At 58.8% G+C, this 20,178-nt stretch overlaps 1 protein-coding gene across 1 annotated transcript; it reads right to left on the bottom strand.

The window, feature by feature from the left end:
* Nucleotides 1-899: 899 nt before the first annotated feature.
* On the bottom strand, nucleotides 900-16,970 carry FADS3 (fatty acid desaturase 3). The gene is made up of 12 exons (XM_061203463.1): nucleotides 16,557-16,970; nucleotides 6,943-7,053; nucleotides 6,249-6,446; nucleotides 5,752-5,853; nucleotides 5,496-5,618; nucleotides 5,171-5,231; nucleotides 4,519-4,595; nucleotides 3,915-4,012; nucleotides 3,449-3,545; nucleotides 3,215-3,294; nucleotides 2,904-3,029; nucleotides 900-1,223 (listed from the first exon to the last, which is right to left on the bottom strand). Exons 1-12 carry the CDS (start codon nucleotides 16,761-16,763, stop codon nucleotides 1,172-1,174), a joined length of 1,332 nt encoding a protein of 443 aa, XP_061059446.1. The 5' UTR covers nucleotides 16,764-16,970; the 3' UTR covers nucleotides 900-1,171.
* Nucleotides 16,971-20,178: the final 3,208 nt, after the last annotated feature.

A 20,178-nucleotide genomic window follows, 5' to 3' on the forward strand; every position in this document is an offset into this window, starting at 1 on the left:
GGGGAGATTCCGGCTCCCACCTCAGAAAGTCCCTCAGAGAAATTCTAGCTCAGCATTTCAATTTTTTTTTTTTTTTAAGCTGCTGCTGACATTTCTTCAAATGAAAACTTCTACTCAGCTTGGAGCTGCTGAAGTGTGTGTGTACTGGGAGCGGAGGGGGCCCTTCTTCCCACCTTCAGGAAGCCCCAAGAGGCAACTCAAATCCCTCCCCAGAGGTGTCCAAACACCACAGGCCCAGGCCAACCACACCCATCTTCCAGATGAGGAGCCCAAGGCTTATTAGTGAAGGACAGCGCTGTGCTCTCAGACTCTAGGGGCGGAAACAGCCTCTTCCCCGGGGTCCCGCCTGAATGGTTCACTGCAGGCAAGCACCTGGCCCCGGGCAGACACTGGGGAGATCCGGGATCACCTCCTGTAGGCCACTGAGCATGGTCAGCTGCACCTCCACAGGTGTGATGCCAAGTGTGGGTCTGAGATCAGCAGGGGGCCCGCTGCCCGTGGTCCTCTGAGGCCCCTCAGCGCTGAGGCTGAGGCTGCAAGAAGCCAGTGCAGATCCAGGACAGGGGTGCTTCTTGTGCCCCCCGGGGGCGCCTGCAGACATGGCGCTCAGCCCTGAGCCCCCGTCTGCCGCCAGCCCCTGTCCCACTGGGCAAAGGAGTAAAGTGAGGTGAGCCCAGCGTGATCTGCCAAGGTTGCTGGTGAGTGGGTGAAGAACAGGAAGGGACCAGGCCCTCAGGTGATCTGAGCCCAAGGCAGATGCCAGCTCCCTGACCCAGAGCGGAGGGGAACTTGGAAAGCCGCCGTCCACCACTACCCCCTCGCCCCCCCAAGACCCTGATGGCCCCAGGATCTGAACTCCAGCTCCAAAATGCATGCAAATTCAATACTCTACTCCATAATATATCTGGGTTTGTTTTTATATAAAAATAACCTTTTTCCCTAAATTTTTGCGCTAGGAAAACATGCCATGCTCACCGTGTGGCTTTATATACCATGCCCCCAGCCCTGGTCTCATGGGGTCTAGAGCCGTGGCCTGAGGGTTGTGGAGCAGGCAGGGAGGGGGCCCAGGACGGCGGGCAGGGTCCTCAGGCTGAGGCAGGGCAAGGTGGGGGCAGGTGGGGGAGCCCATCTGGGTGGCTGGGTGGCGCTGGGGCCCTGGGTGCCGCTGCCTTCACTGGTGGAGGTAGGCTTCCAGCCACATGTTGCCAGACTTCTTCAGGGACCTGGGAGGCAGGGGGCAGGAAGAGGGAAGGGACTCAAGTGCAAATATTAACCCCCTCCCCCCACGATGATGAGTGTGAGTAGAGATGTCCCCGTTCCCTGGTGAGCCCCTGTCCCCTGGGGCAGGCAGCTGGGTGGGGCTGGAGGGGAGGACTGGGAGAGGAGGCTACACTCTCATTAACTGGAGCGGGACCTAGACCTTGAGTCGGGAGGGGGGGCAGCCAAGGCCAAGTCCAGGCAGGAACCAGGGTGGGCCTGTCTCTCCTTCACCCAGCTCTCTCTGTTGCTTCCTCCTGCTGAGCCCCGCGACCCAGAGATTTGTAAAGCTTGGAATCTGCCCACCAGGAGCCTGACATCAGGCAGAGGAACCAGAAACATCAAGAACTTGCTAGGAAACCCTGTGCCAGGTGTCCTAAAGGGGCCATGCCAAGTGGCAGGGGCCCCAAGGATTGGGCTGGGAAGGGCCATGAAGGAGAAGTAGGCGGGACTTCCCTGGTGGCGCAGTGGTTAAGAATCTGCCTGCCAATGCAGGGGACACGGGTTTGAGCCCTGGTCCAGGAAGATCCCACATGCCATGAGCAACGAAGCCAGTGCGCCATAACTACTGAGCCTGCGCTCTAGAGCCCGCAAGCCAGGACTACTGAAGACCGCGCACCTAGAGCCCATGATCGCAACAATAGAAGCCACCACAATGAGAAGCCCGCGCACTGCGAAGAAGAGTAGCCCCTGCTCACCGCAACCAGAGGAAGCCCACGCGCAGCAACAAAGACCCAACACAGCCAAAAATTAATTAATTTAAAAAAAAAAAAAGGAGAAGTAGGTGTTCCAACACCAGTATAGAAGGAAGAGCATCCAAGTAAAGGGAACAGCATGTGCTAAGGCACAGAAGTGGAAGAGCTCTGGCTAAGAATCCGGCCTCTGTTCCCCACTGCCAAGGCTACCATCAGGGCCAAGCCAGGTCATCCCTGGACAGCTGCAGGAACCCCCACTCTGCTCTTTCTGCCCCATCAGTACATTCCCACAGTCAGAGCATCTTTCCAAAATCGTGCCGTTCCTCCACTCAGCAACTCTCCCACACGCCTAGCACACTCCTGCCTCAGGGCCTTTACACGGCTATTCCCTTGCCCCAAATATTCTTCCCCTAGATGTCTCCATGGCCAGCCCTCTCCCCTCCTCCCTGCCTTGCTCACACGTTGCCTTCTTAATACCACCCTGCCACCCCACTAAGAACTGCAACCCTGCCTGGCACCACCCAGTCCCTCTCCTGCCCCCACCCTCAGGTTTTGTGGTTTTGTTTTGTTTTTTGCCGAAGCACTTCTCCCCTTCTCACATTTTCTGTAATTTACTTATTTTAACTGCTTGTTTTCTGTTTCCCCCGCTCGGATGTCAGCTCCTGGAAGGCAGGGATGTCAGCCTGTTTCGCTCACTGATGTATTTGTAGCACCAAGGACAGGGCCTGGGCCTATGGTAGGTGCTCCCTAAACCCTGGCTACGTGGGCTGACACTGGGAAGGGAGGCCACAGGCTGAGGGCAGAAAGGCTGATCGGAAAGGCCTTGGATGCCAGCTTCTACAGAGGAGCCCACGTGAGCTCAGAGAGCCAGGTGGGTGCTCAGGACGGGGCTGACCAGGCCGAGGGTGGGCAGGGGCCCCCAGGGAGCCACAGTGAGCAGAGAACCCTTACCCGATGATGTCCACCAGGGCGGTGAGGAAGGGCTTCACCTCGTAGCTGAGGCCGTGCTTGGCGCACAGGGCCTTGACCAGCGGGGCCACCCTGCGGTAGTTGTGCCTCGGCATCGTGGGGAAGAGGCTGGGGGCGGGGAGAGCGTGTGCTGGCACCCCCCGTCCACCCATCACCCCCCGGGCCCCGCTCACCACCTCTCCCGGGCCCTCCGGGAAGTCCAGGGCTCACGTCTCGGCCTCCCTGGGGGAAGACTGGACAAAGAGGCTCAGGCCTCACTCCCACCCCCGTGGGCCCCCGGGGCCTGCGCTCACTGGTGCTCAATCTGGAAGTTGAGGTGTCCGCTGAACCAGTCAAGGAAGAGAGAGGGCTCCACGTTGCAGGTGGCTGCCAGCTGCCAGGAGCGGGCGGGGCACAAGTGAGGGGGCTGGCACGGAGCCCGACCCCGTGGCAGCCCCATCAGCGCCCCCATGCCTCTCCGCTGGGACCCCACCCCCACCCCCACCCCCACCCCCACCCCCAGGACGGACCCTGCCTCTGCTGCCCACCTGAGAGCTGGCCCAGTCCCGGTGCTTCTCGTGGCCGATCTCCTTGGGGATGTGGTTCATCTGCGTGATCCACACGAACCAGTGGCTCTCCAGGACCCTGTGAGGGGAGGCTCAGGCACTACCCCACGTCCAGCTGACCGCTCAGACCTGGGCTTCAGCTTCCCCATCTGTACTATGGCATTGCGGCAACCCCTCCCCGCTAGCGTTTAAGGCAGCTGAGTGGGGCAGGGGCCATTGCCAGGCTGAACCCAGAGTTGCCCTACTCAAGACGGGGGACACCCCCGGGGCCGCGTGTGAGCCAGGCCGCTTCCCTGAGGCCTGCCACCCCCAGGATCTTGCCACTCAACAACCCAGGGAGACAGTACAGTCCCCATTCTGCAGATGGGGACATGGAGGGCTGTGGTCAGGGGCCCCTGCCGCCTGTGTGTGAGCTCCCCATACCCCGCCATGCCAAACCTGGCCATACCTGACAGCCACAAAGAGGAACAGCGCCCCAGGAACACCGTAGAAGGGAATGTAGGACAAGAGGAAGCGGGCGTAGAAGCTGGCGGCCCAGAGCAAGTCCTGTAGAGGAGGGAGGAGGAGGGCAGAGGCCTCGAGGCAGCCGGGAAGGGGAGCTGGGTCATCCACCTTTGGCTTGATGTGCCTCGGACGGGCACGTCACCGCCCCTCTCTGAGCCTGGGTGTCTCAGCCAAGTAAGTGGATAGGGTCCTTGCCCTGCCAGCCTCAGGGGGCTGACCATGCAGGTGAAGGTGCTGTGCAGGGGCGTGGGCTGAGGGAAGCCTTGCCCGGGAGACAAATGCCTGGCAGAGTGGGCCCAGTGGATCCCTAGCCCCAGGGAGGACACCCCCCCACTGTGCGAGACCTACAGAACGCCCTGTGCATACGCCCACTCTCCCCCTGCAACCACACACAGGCACACACTCACTCCCCTTGCGCGGGTGCACACACATACCGCACCATCACAAGCACACCTGTTTGCGTTGGTTGAGAGGGGCTGCCCCCTGACGCCCCACCTCCTGCAACCACAGCTGTACGCCCAGGGTACCCGGGGAGGGCCCCCACTCACCGTCCACTGCATGCACACCAGCATGTACGCCAGGTTTTCCACCTCGAAGTTCACCAGGGTGAGCAGCGGCGGGCCGACTGCAAGGAGGGGCGTGAGAGGGCTCAGGGGTGGGGCGGGGTCACTGAGCAGGCCGGGCACAGGGATGGGGGAGGGGCTCTGTTCCTCCAGGAACGCCAGCGGCACTCGGTGCTGGTCCCATCCTGCTGGGATGAGCCCGCATCACCCACAGGGCCTGGTCCTCACTCATTCCCTCCGTGTCTGAGCCTCTCCAGGCTGGTCCTCGCCGCGCCACCTCCTGTGCCTCTGCAGCAGGTGGGCACCAGCCTTATACATCCGCGCCCTTCAATCCTCACCTTGTTGCCCCAACGATTGCCCTAGAGCTCTGGATCGCCCTGAGGTGAGGGTAGGAAGGAACTCTGAAAGCTCCAGGCAAGGCTGTGGTTGCTTCCTTCTGCCGGAAGGTACCCCAGGCAGAGGGGAGGGCTGGGGCAAAGGCCTGGCGATGGAGGTCGGCATGGGCTGCAGGCTAAGGCGACCAGAGAGAGGCCGGGAGAGACCTGGAGGTGCCGTGCTGAGGGGGCTGGAGGCCGTCAGGTGGACCGTGCAGGCCCCGGCATGGCCCCCACCCCCAGGGGGACAAGCGGACACTCACTCAGGAAGAAGTACAGGTGCTGGTGGTTGTAGGGTAAGTATCTGCGCTTCTTCTTGCCGTACTGTGGGGAGAGGCAGCCGTTGGGGAGGGCGGCTCTCCAAGCCCTCCTTGTCCCAGGCAGGGTCAGGGGGCCGGCTGGGGCCCAGGGGCCAAGGCAACTCTGGATTCTAGCCAACTGGGAAACGGGGAAGGGGTACCCCCAGAGCAGGGGCTCAGCCTGGAGCTACAGTCGGGGGCTGGGTCAGGGGCTGGGCCACAGCGGGGGGTTCAGGGACTACCAGTTCCCCTCTGCTGCAGGCCCAGCCCGAGCGTGTCCCCCATGCACCTCGACGGACGACTCCCCCAGAAGGAAGACGGGTGCCACGGTCACATCCGGGTCCTTGTGGAAGATGTTGGGCTTGGCGTGGTGCTGGAAGTGGCGGAAGTTCCACCAGTGGGCAGAGAAGCCCTGCAGGGGAGGGGGCTCTCAGGAGTGGGGCCAGGCTGCGCCCCCCTCTCCATGGCAACGGCACACTTTCGCAGACCCAGTGCGGCCCCCCCCACTAAGCCCCTGGCTGCCCACCACCCGCCCCCAGCCTCACCTTCAGCTGCCCCATCACAAACTGCTGGGCCACGTGGTTCCACCGGGACTTCCTGAAGATGGAGGTGTGGCCCAGGTCGTGCTGCAGACACCAGCTCTGGGCCTGGGGAGACGCAGGGTCAGGAGCCGAGGCAGGGAGCCGCCTGGGGCCCAGCCCCGGGCCCCGGCCAGCCCTCCCAGCTCGCAGGGCACCCCCAAAGCTGGCACTCCACTCTAGACCCTAGTAGGCCAGTTTCCTCGGGAGGTCCAGGGGCTGCGGGTCTGTCATGGAGGTGTAGGCGGCAGCCGTCCAGCTCCCAGCCGTGGGCTCTCTCTGGGCTTATTAAGTAAAGAGCTTCCTTCGCGTATTTAAACTGCAGCTTGACCCCCAGATACACACTTATGGGACTGGTCATTCATTCATTCATTCATTCAGCAAATATGTCCCGAGTGTCCATGTGTGCCAGGCCCTGTGTCTGCTGGTCAGTTTAGGTGGCTGCAAGATAGTGCTGGGGTCACCTGGGAGACGGCCAGGATGAGGGCGGCGAGGGTGCTGGGCACCCAGCCGGGGCCGAGGAGGTAGATGATGAGCCAGGCGAGCACCTCCATGGCCAGGATGTGGCCCAGCAGGAAAGCGAAGAAGGTGGGCTTGGCCTCAAACAGCTTCATGTCCTCGACCGCCTGGCGCAGGGCTCGGAAGTCCTCGATCAGCTGGGCCTGCCACAGCGGAGCGGCTGGTCAGTCGAGGAAGCGAGGGAGGCCCCAGGCGTCCCCGGAAGCCCCCCCTACAGCCACTCCTCCCAGTGTCAGACCCAGTGGGTCTGTGGCCGAAGGGGATGGAGGGACGAGAGTGCCCAGCCTGGGGTGTGAGCTGGGCTGCTGGCTGGCGGCAAAGGCTCCTCCGCCACCCACAAAGGGTGTGGGGTACCTGAGAAGCAGGGAAAACCGCGAGAGTGTAGCTCATCAAAATTCTCATCATAGATGGGGATGCAGGGCCCAGAGCAGGGAAGGGGCTTGCCTGGGGTCCCCCAGCAAACGCTGGCGCAGGTGTCCCTACAGCTCTGCCTACAACTGTCTGCCCAGGAAGGGATGGCAGACCCAGCCTTGGCCCCAGGGCCCCTTGGGATAATTCGAATGAAGCTGCTACTGGCAATGCCTTCCATCCCCTCCAGCCCCCCACTAGGGGCTTAGCCTCCACCAGGGCCCTGCTCACATTCTGGGGCCCATCCTGGCTGGGCTCCTCCGGGGCCAGCTCTCCAATCAGCAGGGGCTGCAGGAACTTGCGCACAAAATTGAGGTCCTGGTGGAAGGCGTGGAAGGCATCCTGAAGGAGAATAGACAGTCAGGTGGACAGACAGACCGCTGGAGTAGCACCCAGAGGCAGCAGGCAGAGACAAAGTGGAAGGGCTGTCTATGGAAGGGCAGAGCAGACAGACACAGACAGGCAGGCAGGCAGGCAGTCAGCTGGTTTTTCAGCAGTCACAGAAATAGGACCACACGGGTCAGCCTTGCCTGTGAGCCCTCCCTGGTCCTCCCCAGGCCTTGGGTGCCCCAACGGACATCCCTCGCCTGCCAGGCTCCAGCTGTTTCACGCCACCATGGGGCCCTTCCCCAAATTTGGCTGGGTATTTTAAAATCTGGATTTACAGGGGACTTCCCTGGTGCTCCAGTGGGTAAGACTCCGTGCTCCCAATGCAGGGGGCCCGGGATCGATCCCTGGTTGGAGGAACTAGATCCCACATGCATGGTGCAACTAAGAGCCTGCGTGCCACAACTAAGAGCCCGTGTGCCGCAACTAAGACCCGGCGCAGCCACAATAAATAGATAAATAAATAAAATTTTAAAAAGTCTGGATTGGGACTTCCCTGGTGGCACAGTGGTGAAGAATCCGCCTGCCAATGCAGGGGACACAGGTTCGAGCCCTGGTCCGGGAAGATCCCACATGCCATGGAGCAACTAAGCCCGTGTGCCACAACTACTGAGCCTGCGCTCTAGAGCCCACGAGCCACAACTACTGAAGCCCGCACGCCTAGAGCCTGTGCTCCGCAACAAGAGAAGCCACCGCAATGAGAAGCCCGCGCACCGCAATGAAGAGTAGCCCCCAGTCGCCGCAGCTAGAGAAAGCCTGGGCGCAGCAACGAAGACCCAACGCAGCCAAAAATTAATTAATTAATTAATTATTTTAAAAAAATCAGGATTTACAGAAAGTTCTCCCTGGAAGACTCTGATTCCTTTCCTGAAAGGGTTTGACTTTTCCAAAAAGATCACTGGAAAGCTTTCTTGAAATCATATGCTTTTCTACTGGGTCACAAATATCAGATTAATCAGCTTTCACAAACACAAGCAGTGGGTAAAATGTGGGTGAGGAAACTTGTAACTGACGACCACTGGGCCACCGGGAGAAAAAAATCAGTCGAGGACCACACAGCCCGAAGATGCTCGAACAGTTAAACTCATTTGATTTTAAAAGCAGGAGTGGAAAATATAAGTTTTGTAAACAGTAAGTTAAATAAACAATCTAACATTCCTGTGATTCTCTGTAATGGGGGCGGGGTGCAAAGCAGGAGAAGGGGTTGGAGGAAGAGAGCGACCCCAGGAAAGATAAAGGGCTGTGGAAAGGGACCGGTCAGGAAGTGACCCCCACCTCTAGCAGTGGGCAGTTCTGAAGTGTGAGTAAACTTGAGCTTCACGCCTGGGACTCATTCAGTCTTCCTGATCTAGCCCTGGCGTCACTGGCTCATTGTTCACAGCTCTGCAACCAGTTTTTATCTTTGCACTTTCAGAGGCTCTCTCTGAGGGAGCCAACCCCCCCGCCGGCCAGCAGCCTGAACTGTGGAAGCAGTGCCTGGAGTAGTGGCGGGTCCCCTTAGGCCGGGGAAGGTGACTGCTGGCTGCTAATGAGCCTAGCAGCGTCTGGTGGGTGCTAAAACAGCAGGGCCCCTGTACTCACTCCAGGACATCCCACACCGTCCCATCCCCGGGGACAGAAACACCTCAGGCCCCTCCAGCCCCCACCTAAAGGCCACCCCTGCAGGATTCACCCAAGGGGTCCCCCTTTCCTGCTCTCTTACTGGCCCAGGGCAATCTGAGGACCTGGGGGCTCAGAGGATGTAGCTTCTGGGATAACCTAGGCCCTTGGGAAGGCTGACTTGGGGCCCCTCCCTGGAGCTCATAATAGGGGAAGGGGTTGTATAGGTACAGACCTCACCCTCACCAGGGAAGAGCCTTGATGGAGGGGCAGCACCCCTGGGAGGGGTGGGGGAGGGGAGGCTGGCCCCACAGGAAGCTGCCAGGGCGCTGGCCTACTGGGGAGCGGGGGGAGCGGCACGGGCAGGGGAGCGGCACGGGCAGGGGAGCTAAGAGGAAGACTGCTCTTGTGCGTCGTTGACCCCGCTCACTGTGACCTTGAGCAGGTCTGTTCTCCTGCCTGGAACTAGGCAAATCCAAGGGGCAAATCAAAGGGGCGCGCCTCCAGGGCCTTTCGGGCTCTGGACTATAGAGCGTTAAGGTTTTTTTCTTTTTAATTATAGTCAAACACACATAAAATTCACCATCGTCACCATTTTGAAGTGTACAGTTCAGTGGCATTAACTGTACTCACACTGTTGGGCAACCATCACCGCCATCCATCTCCAAAACTTTTTCATCTTCCCCAATTGAAACTCTGTCCCCATGAAACCCTAGCTCATCATTTCCACCTCCCCCAGCCTCTGGAAACCACCGTACTGCTTTCTGTCTCTATGAATTGACTCGCAGAAACTTTCCTGGCGGTCCAGTGGTTAAGACTCTGCGCTTCCACTGCAGCGGGCACGGGTTCCACCCCTGGTCAGGGAACTAAGATCCCACCAGCTTCGAGGTGCGGCCAAAAAAAAAAAAGAATTGACTCGTAGAAGAGGAATCATACAGTATCTGTCCTTTTGTGACTGACTTGTCACTTAGCATAATGTCTTCAAGGTTCCTCCATGTGTGGCATGTCAGAATTTCCTTCCTTTTTAAGGCTGAACGAGGGCTTCCCTGGTGGCGCAGTGGTTGGGAGTCTGCCTGCCAATGCAGGGGACACGGGTTCGAGCCCTGGTCTGGGAGGATCCCACATGCCGCGGAGCGGCTGGGCCCGTGAGCCACAATTACTGAGCTTGTGCGTCTGGAGCCTGTGCTCCGCAACAAGAGAGGCCGCGATAGTGAGAGGCCCGCGCACCGCGATGAAGAGTGGCCCCCGCTCGCCGCAACTAGAGAAAGCCCTCGCACAGAAACGAAGACCCAACACAGCCATAAATAAATAAATAAATAAGGCTGAACGAGCGTTGGCTCTGATTACCTCTCGTTTTCTTTGACACCCCCCTGGTGGCACACAGAGCCCACATGCGCACAGAGGCACACGGCATGCTCACAATGAGTGTGACACCAGAGGTGCACACGTGTCACGGAAGTACAGTGCCTTAAGGATGCGCCTCCACACGCGCAGACACCACCACAGACCCACGCAGGCTCCCAGACACGCTTGGGAATCCGCGCACAGGCAAGGCCACAAGAATGCCTAGACAGACAGACCCAGCCTGGCACACACGCAAACTCACAGAGCAGCTGTGTGTACTGTGGCTACGGCCCCGGGCTTTCCTCCCTCCCAGCCCCGCTCTCTCACGACCTCTGTGTCTGTTCTGGGGCCACCCCAGCGCCCGGCAGACCCCAGATGCTCCGGGGCCATGCTGAGGAGCTGTGGGAGCAGCTCTCCCTCCCCGACTCCTTTCCCTTGGTCCTGATTCACCCAAGCCAGGCCTGGAAATGCCCTGAGGGAGGACAGAGCCAGGCTTGCCCGAGGGACCCCCAGCCAGGCATGTCCTTTGCACTGAGGAGGGAAGGTGTGAGGCCCCTCAGGTCCAGGCAGGGACATCCCAGAGTTCGTGGACAAGCCTTCAGCTGGTGGGTGGGAATGCGCGGGGCTGTGGCAGGTCCTCGGAAAGCAGCTCGGGTTCCTGGGGCTGGGTGGGCACTGCTGAGCCTACGCTTCTTGTGGTCTGAGTACCGACAAGGTGGGTCCCTGGCCGCAGACCAAAACCTCAGCAAACAGCTTTTTCTGGAACATTGGCTGGGGCCATATGACTCAGTCCTCTTTGGCCTCTGCTTAAGGATTCAGGAGCTGGGCAGAAGACTCAGAGAGGTTGAGCCACTTACCCAAGGTCACACAGCTCCATTTGATGGAGGCTGGACCAGAACTTGGTCTGACTGTAAAACTGTGCTTGTGGCCACTCGGCAGTAGCCCCAGGGTGGCCACTCCTGGTCAGAGGGGAGGCAGTGGGTCTCCTAGGTGGGGGGAAGGGGCCCTCATCATGAGGCTGGTCACCATCCCGAGTAGCCAAGGATCTGGCTGCTCGGAGACCGGGCTGTGGGGGTCAGGATGGTGGTCCTGGTGTTTCTGGGGCTGCACTGACCAAGTTTCAGTGTACTGCAGGAGGCCCCACCCCGATGCGCCTGGAAACGTCCTCCCAGGGGCATAGGTGCAAACTCTGCGACCCTCCCCCACGGGGGTGGCAATTGAGGCCTCTCACTAGTTCTTGGAACAGAGTTGGGTGAAACTTTTAGAATTAAAACGATGTCTCTAAACATAAGCTGCGGTTGGCAGGGACAGGCCCTTGTTCACAGCGGTGGCCTCAGAGCCCTGCACAGAGCAGGGGCAGGATGGCAGGGGTGAGTAAGTGGACAAGGAGCTCACAAGCCAGGGGTCTGAACCATTTTGCCCGTGAGGGAACAGAGGCTCTGGCCTGCCCAGGTCAGAGTTTGTAGTGGCAGAGCTGGGATTCAAATCCAGGTCTATCTTCTGTGATGTCCCTGCTCTCCCAGGACAGAGCTCCCACCCAGCCTTACTTCAGTCCCTGGAAGCCTCAGAGTGGCTCCTGCCCTGCCCCCAGCCCCACCTTGAACTCCAGGTAGCAGCTGGTTAAGGGTGGGAGTGGGGAGACTCAGGAGCCAGCCTGCAAGGGATGGAATCTGAGCCGCCACTTATGAGCCGAGCCCTGGAGCCACAGACAAGGTCGCACCCCCTCTCCATCCTATATTTTGTCAGTAAATCAGGAACCACAAATACCCATCTTGTGGAGCTGCTCTGCTGGGAGGACTGAATCAGTGCAGGCAGAGCACTTAGAAGGGGCCTGGCGTCCAGTGAGATTCAGGCCCGCAGGCCTGAGGCAGGAGGGTGGAGGTGCGCCCTGCTGGTCATGTCCTGGCCAGCCTGAGGCTAGGAAACAGGAGGGGCTGGCAGCCTCCTTCCACCCCAGAGATAAGGTAGGGGCGGGGAGCATTTCTGGTCACTTCTCCAAAGAATCTGGAATGTTCCAGATCAGGAAGGGGGTAGAGCAGGGAAGGAAGCAGGGCTGCTGGGGGCTCAGGTGGTCTGGGTCTGCTCCTCTTAACCTCGGCTCAGGAGGCAGCAGTGGGTTGTGAGGATGGGGGGGTGGACACACCCAGGAATTTCTTCCTCCCTCCCTCCCTCCCTCCCTCTCCTGGGTGGGAAGATAAAGCAGGATCTCATGCCCACGTCAGACGCTCCTTCCCATTCTCTCCCTGGGTCTCCTCACAGGAGGCCAATGGGGAGGCACTATCAGTATCCCCATTTTATAGATGAGGAAACTGAAGCCAAAGGGCACACAGCCCTGAACATGAGCATCAACTCCCGCTGGAGCAGCAGAGCCCAGCTCAAGGACGGATGTCCTCAGGAAGTTGCCCCTGTCTCCCCAGCACCCCTGGTGTCCCTGGTGACAGGTGTGGTGGTGGTGGTGGGGGTTCCTCCATCCAGCACCCTTGGCCTCACAGGTGTCACTGACCCAGCAGTGGCCTGAAGTGGCCAGGCCCTCTGGCCACGGGTCCTCTCTCCACCACTGAGCTCTGGCTCTTTCCCGCTGCTGTTTCCTGAGAAACCTATGGCTGCCGCTTGGGCATCCTTGGGAGGAAATGCAGAGGGACTGCCAGGGTGCTTAGTATACTAGCATCCCCACCCTTGCTCCCCAAGTTCCTGCCCAGCACCATATGATCCGACGCCTCCCCCAGGGCACTGCCATCCCCTTCTCGCCCCACCAGGGGCCTGGGTGGGTGGGGACATTGCAGAAAACACCCACAGAGCCCAGAGAGGTCACACTTCACGGGGAGTGGCCCTTAGGCAGCTTTCAAGGCAGCTGGCGTGGTAAGCGGAAGCAGAGTACGGGCTCTGGAGCCAGGTCGTCTGAGTTCCTGGCCAGCCCCTCTCTCCGGCCCTGCCCTCGCTCCAGAGCCTCAGATCTGCCCAGACCTGCCCCTCCCCAACTCCCAGATACAAACCCCACTCTCCAAGCCCAAGGACAAAGACCCTGCCCTTTGAGGGTTCCAAGAAGGTCCCTTCAAATCACCCATATTCAACCTCAGTCTCCTCATCTGCAAAATGGGCTAATGCTAGGATTACCTCTGAAGTTTGTTTTCTCAAGACCACACTGAGCTAAATCCTAATGGTTCCTGTTGGTGTGCCTGAGCCCACAGCATCACCTGCCCCCTGCCCTGGACATACCTGCACGCCAGGGCCCAGATGAATGGCCACCTCTTCCAAGTGGCCTCCCCTGGGGAGGGAAGGTCCCCACCATCTCTTCTCTTAATGTCTCCCCCTTCTCCTAGGAGGCTCTGCCTTCCCCCTCCTCATTAGGGATCTGTTTGAATGTATATCAGATTCCCCTGGCTTCCCTGCTCTGCCCTTCACGCTCCCCTTAGAATAAAACAAAAGTCCTGCTTCCCCTGCTACCTCTGGACCACACTGCCTGCCCTTCTCCTCACTGCTGTGCTCCAGCCACGCTGATAGCTGATAGCCTTGCTGTTCCTTAAATGCACGGAGTACAGTCCCACCTCTGAGCCTTTGCCCTAGCTGGTCCCTCTGCCAAGGAACATCCTCTTAGCAGATTTGTGTTTTGTTTTTTTTTTTTTTGCGCAGCATGTGGATTCTTAGTTCCCCAACCAGGGATCGAACCCGGGCTCCCTGCAGCGGAAGAGTGGAGTCCTAACCACTGGACTGCTAGGGAAGGCCCTCCTAGCACATTTTTTGTTCACCGCTGTATCTTCAGAGGTTAGAACAGTGTTTGGCACGTAGGATATGCTCGTTGCATATCTGCTGTTGGATTTAATGATTTGATAATTGAAGAATGAATGAATGAATGAAATAAACAGCTAAGTGGCAGTGGAGCAGGTGGTTATGAGCATGGGCTGTGGATTCAAATCCCAGACCCATCACTTAATTTCAAGTCACTTTGCCTCTCTGAGTCTGTTTTCTCATCTGTAAAATGGAAATAGCAGTAACAGTACCTGTCCCACAGAGGTATTGTGAGGATTCAAAGAGGGAGTATCTATAAATCAAGCACTGAATTCGGAGCCTGGCACATAGTAGGTGCTCGGCGCCCAGCCCTGGTAAACTCATGACCAGCAGCGGCTGGGCCTCATCCCTCCATGGCTGGCTCCACTAGTCTCAGGCCGCCTATGACTCTTAGACAAACCTGGCCCAAGGCCCAGAGCACTCTCCCCAGGGTACCCGGCTTTGTATCCCAGGATGGCCACAGACTGACTTCACGGCACAGGAACTCTGGGCATTTCCTGGCAGGAAGGCTTTTGTGGCGTGAACAGGAGAACAGCTGATGGGCAGCAGGGGCTGCTAAAAGGTGGCTGCGGGAACAGAGCCCGGCAAGATGGCTGCCCCACCCCCACCTGTGTTCCAGGGCCGGGGATGGCGTGCCTGGGGTCTGGGCTGGACCACACAGGGCACTGGGGTGATCTGATCCCTGCTCTGCCCTGTGGGCCCACCACAGACAAAGACTGGGGTCCCCCAACCCCAGCCTCCTCACAGCCCCTTTGGCCTGAACAGACCAGGCATTTCTGGCAACTCCAGCCCAGTGTTTGGGGCCTCGGGGAAGTTAAGAGATGGCCTGACATCATGTCCTGTTACAGCCGTGAATGAACCAGACAAGGTCACCCAGCAAAGAGGTGGCTATGCCATGGCTGTCCACTGCACTCTACAGTCTGCACGGCACACTCACACTTATCAGCTGGCAACATACACTGACCAGGAACAACTACACGGCAGCTCTGGGGCCAGGGGGTTGAGAAGGCACAGTCCCGCCCTCAGCCGGCTCACTGTCTGGCCCAGCTGTCCCCACTTTACAGATGAGGAAACTGAGGTTCAGAGGAGTGACATGCCTGGCTCCAGGTCCCTCAGAGCCTCCAATGGCAGAGCCGGGACCTGGCCCCAGGGAACGGACAGAGTGTTTTAATGGAAATGGGAAAACAGACCTTACTGGTGATGAATCAGTGAGAAAACTGTCAAGTGGGGTCTAAGGGTCTAGAGCTAAATGGGGTTCCCATACGGGAGGGCCCCCAGCACAGACCTGGGCACCAAGCAGGAAAAAACGATTCGTAAATATTCTCCATCGTCTACCCCTTGCCAGCCTCCATCCGGTCCGACAGGTCAGAGGTTGAAAACAGGCCAGAGTAGCCACCCCCAGCATCCTGAAGGGGTGGCCAGGGCTCAGCCAGGCTGACGGGGGAGGGGCTGTGGCACCTCATGCCCCCCACGCCCTGGCAGCAACGCACACATGTATAACCACGCACACAAACACATGCCTCGTTCGCACATGTACAGGCCTAACACGGCCACACACTCCCTGACCCACAGTCAGCTCCAACTCCGTGGCCACCGCCGGGCTGCTCAGCACCACCCACAAGGCTTTCTCGGTCAGCTTCTAGAGTTTCAGGAGGTTTCTGACCCTAACCTCTCAGCTTCCTGGGGAAGTGAGGAAGAGACACTTTTCCCCCTAAAAGAGTCCCGGGAAGGTTGCGCAAGCCATGGGAGAAGGCAGTGGGCAGACAGCAGATGGTTCTGGCAACAGGGGCACTGACCCTCCTGCGACGGGACACAATCGCTTTTGTTATCTAAAGTTCCGCCAGTTAGGGATTCATCCCCTGGAATCTTGAAGACCTTCCTGGCACCCAGCATGACCAGCCTAGAATTTTGGATGGTCAAGGACAGAGTGTCATGGCCCCAAGTCCTATTGTCCAGATGGGGGACTGTGGGAAAAGGGTCTGGTGAGGAGTCTCATCCTGATGCTGCTCTGCCAGATGGTCCCACTGGACAGGCCACATTCCTCCTTGACCAAAACATGTCTGAACATGGCTGGATAGGGGAAGCTGGGGTCCACAGGGGCCAGCCTGTTCCTGGGGTGAATGTGCTTCCCAAAGAGGCCCACCCAGCCTGACTAGCAAAATTCTCCCACATGCAGCTGTTAGCCCAGGAGAGGTGAGTCACGGCTCCTCAGAGCCATTTACAGCAGCAGCTCTTGGGAAAGCCACAGACCTCTAGGCCTCGCTCAAGTTTTGCTGCCCAGCCTCCAGTCTCTGATGGCACATCCTTGCCAGCCCCTGGGGAACCCGCCCTACCTCTGGCTTCCAGCAAGCGCTCAGCATGAGGAGCCTGGTCTGGGAGAGCCAGCACTGAGAGGAGGAACGTCAGAGCATCAGGGAGCCCCCTCACCAAGGGCCAGTGCTTTCTGCCATGACACACCCACCTCTGAGAGCCCCTTCCTCCCGCACAGACCTGCTCCAGCCCAGCCCTGCTCCACTGCCGGGGGTATGGGTCCTCCATGCTGATGTGGTTTCCTTACTCCACATCAGGCCCCGGCTAGTACATCCCAACTCCGGGTCCCGGGCCGGGAGGTCAAAGGTCAGCGAGAGTAGGAAGGATGCTAAGGCCCCGCCGGTGGAGCAGGGCACGGTGCCCACGAGCAGGCCCCAGCGAGCGCTGGGCTCTACCCCGCCAGCGGTGGGCGGCCTTACCGTGGCGTCCTCGGCGCCGTGGTGGCCGATGAGGCGGCTGCCCCCCGGGTGCCGCTGTGCCCAGCGGCTGATGTCGTAGACGCGACGCTCGATGACCAGCCACTTGTCGCCTGGCAGGTTGTGCGGGCGGATCTGCTCCCAGCGGAAGGTGGGCAGCGGCGCCCCCAGCTGCGCAGGTCCCCCTCCGGGCTCCCCGACGCCGCCCATGGCTGCGTGCAAAAGTCCTCGCGAAGCCGGGACCTCGCCGAGCGAGACCCCTTGAGGAGCGAGGCCGCGTTCAAAGACCTCCTCCGCCGCCGCCCGCTGCTCCGCGGCCCCGCCCTGCCGCTGCGGCCGCCGTACGAGCGTGCGCCGGGCTGTCTGCGGGCAACTTTTCACTCCCTTATAATCGCGCTGACAGCGCTCGCCTCGCCCCTCCCCGCACCCCGGCCCCCGCCGCCGCCCCGTGCCCGCCCCAATCCCGGCGCAGCGCCTTGGCCCCCATTGGCTGCGCCGCGCTCTGGCGGGGCCGGCGGGGAGGGCCGTGTCGAGGCTGGCGCGCCCCGCCCGCGAGGCTCCGCGGCCACCACACCCTGGCCTGCGGGGGGCGTCGTCCGCAGCCCGGTTTGCGCCCCGCCGGGCGGGGCCGGAGGGACGGAAAGCCCACGGCCGGCGTCCGCCGCGCCCTCGGGGGTCCGGTCCGCGCCCAGTGGGGCCCCGAACAAGAGTCTGCGAAGAATGGGCTTCCCGCTGCGCCTCCTAGAACGTTAAACCCTGAGCGTTCAGAGGTGGGGACACTACCTAGGGGTGACCGTAAACAGCTCTCAAACCGTGGGTCCCCAGAATCGGCTCAGCGAGGCCCCTCCATCGGGGCTGAGGTTACTGGCCTGACCGCCCTCCCCCCCGCCCCCGCCCCCGCCCCCGCCCCCGCCCCGGACCATCTATGGAAGTCGGTGGTCTTCCTGCCTTTGGAGCTGCAGGGTCGGTGATGCCTCGGGATGGCCATTGGGACAGAAGGGGAGCAGAGTGGGGAGTGGGGTGCTGTCATTCACCGGATGTCTTTGCTCTACTGGCTGGCTTGCTCGGTACAGTACCCTTGCCTGTTTTTTACTTAAATTCCTTCTGAGAGTGTAGGTTGCTCCCCTACACTTTGTAATTTTTTTGAGACAAAGGTACGTGTTCCTAAAAGTTAAGAATTCACACCTAACACCGAATGAAATCAGGCTAAGGTTATGCTACAGGGCAGGAAGTGTCAAACTTGAGTGCACGTCAGAATCACCAGAGGGCCCGTCAAGACACTGACCGCTGGGCTCAGCAGGTCTGCTTTGGGGGCAGAGGATTGTGTTTTAACAAGTTCCCAGGTGATGCTGATGTGGTGAGGCGGATGTCCTGGTTTGGGGAACACAGTTTGAGAACCCTAAGTAGAGTTCTCTGATGTGCTAAAATTTTATTTTCGTTTAACACTTTGTAGGAAATCATTGTCACTAATATTTGTGGGACAGGTTGGGCAGGATCCAAAGAAGGGCTTGAGGGGTCGTGTGGGTTCTCCTTGGTACCAGGAGCACCTGCATTTGGTTGCCAGGACAACCAGTAAGGCCTTGTCGCCAGCACAGCTGTGGGCGGCCTGAGCCCTCTCCACTGAGGCATCCTTGAACCCCCTCCCTGAGCATGTGTGGGGATAGAGGAATGTGGTTGGCAGCTAAGGCTGGAGGTGACGGCAGATGCCCCTGCCCCCACCACGTTCACACATGGGCACAAGGATGGAGGAGGCGTGGCCCTCACCCTGTCTTCAGCAGCCATCAGTGGTCAGTTGCTGACACCTGACCCGTTCCCTGGGCCCCAGCCTGGTGTCAGCTCATGTGAGGTAGTGGGGAATTGAGTGGGTTAGAACCTTCACTTGCCCCAGCTGCCCCCAGAGAGATGAGGCAGATGAAGGCCCTCATAGGATCCCCTTGGAGGTAAAGCAAGGACAGGGCTCAGGGCCAGGCCATTGCCTCCAGCTACTTCATCCCAACAGGGGGAGAGACACGGCTGAACCCTCCTGCCACCTGGAGTTGAGTGGCTAAAAGCCCGAACTATGTCTCCTCTCCAGAGCCCAACCAGCAGCTTCCCACATTTCTCTGCAGGCCTTAGGGACTTCCATAGCCTCTCTGGGCTTCAAACCAGTGGGGCTGGCAACGTTCCTGGAGTCAGGGGCCCTGGGGAAACTAGGGATTCCATTGTCTCCAAACCCCCATCAGGGCAGCAAGGCCCCTCAGGCTACTTGGAAAGAGAGAGGGACTACTTGACATTCCTGAGCTGCCAAGGGGCCACTGTCAGGGCTTTGGGTTTAGGCAGGGGGAGGGGGAAGTATCCAAAAGGCAAGGGAGGGTCTGGCCAGCTGGAGCATTTTTTTGGGGGGGCACATGAGGTTTGAAGAGAGCCCCTGTCCCAGGCCCTGCTGGGCTTCTCCACGAGCTGCTACACAGCCTCTTGGACACACTGAAGTCTCCACACCCCTACGGTGCCACCAGCCACTGTCCTGGGGCCAAATGATGTTTGTGTAGGCCGCGTAGGGGTGACGGTGGCCCAGTCGGGCAAATTTCTGAAAAACTCTGGGCCTACCAGAAAGAGCAGTCACAAAGCCCAGGCATTTGTTCTCCAGCAGACACGCAAAGTGGACCCAAGTCAGAGCTTTGCGATTTGGCTTTGAGTTAAAGCTCACCACTTTTCGAGCTTGGTTATTAGGCCCTAGACACAACTCCTCAGTGAAGAGTTATTTTTCATTATTCAAGAGCCCTAGCAGCCATGAAAGACTCTCCCTGGAGGCATCACTATGATGGTACAGTAGAGCTCCTTAGAATACCCCGTAGTAAAAAAAAAGAGGCTGTGTACAAATGGCCAATGGGCATATGAAAAGATGCTCAACATCACTAATCTCAGAGAAATGCAAATCAAAACTACAATGAAGGGGGCTTCCCTGGTGGCACAGTGGTTAAGAATCCGCCTGTCAATGCAGGGGACACGGGTTTGAGCCCTGGTCTGGGAGGATCCCACATGCCATGGAGCAATTAAGCCTGTGCACCACAACTACTGAGCCTGTGCTCTAGAGCCCGTGAGCCACAACTACTGAGCCCACATGCCGCAACTACTGAGGCCCATGCGCCTAGAGCCCATGCTCCACAACAAGGGAAGCCACTGCAATAAGAAGCCCGTGGACCACAACGAAGAGTAGCCCCTGCTCACTGCAACTAGAGAAAGCCCACACGCAGCAACAAAGACGCAAAGCAGCCAAAAATAAATTAAATAAAATAAGTAAATTTATAAAAATAAATAAATAAATAAATGGTAGGGACTGTGTTTTATACAAAAGAAAAAAAGATACATGCACCCCTATGTTCATAGCAGCACTATTCACAATAGCCAAGACATGGAAACAACCTCAATGTCCATTGGCAGATGAATGGATAAAGAAGATGTGGTACATATATACAATGGAATACTACTCAGCCATAAAAAAGAACGAAATACTGCCATTTGCAGCAACATGGATGCAACTAGCAATTATCATGCTAAGTGAAGTAAGAAAGACAAAGACAAATACCATATGATATCACTTATATGTGGAATCTAAAATATGACACAAATGAACCTACCTACAAAA

This window comes from Eubalaena glacialis, chromosome 10 (assembly GCF_028564815.1).
Source record: "Eubalaena glacialis isolate mEubGla1 chromosome 10, mEubGla1.1.hap2.+ XY, whole genome shotgun sequence".
NCBI classification, from domain to species: Eukaryota; Metazoa; Chordata; class Mammalia; order Artiodactyla; family Balaenidae; genus Eubalaena; species Eubalaena glacialis.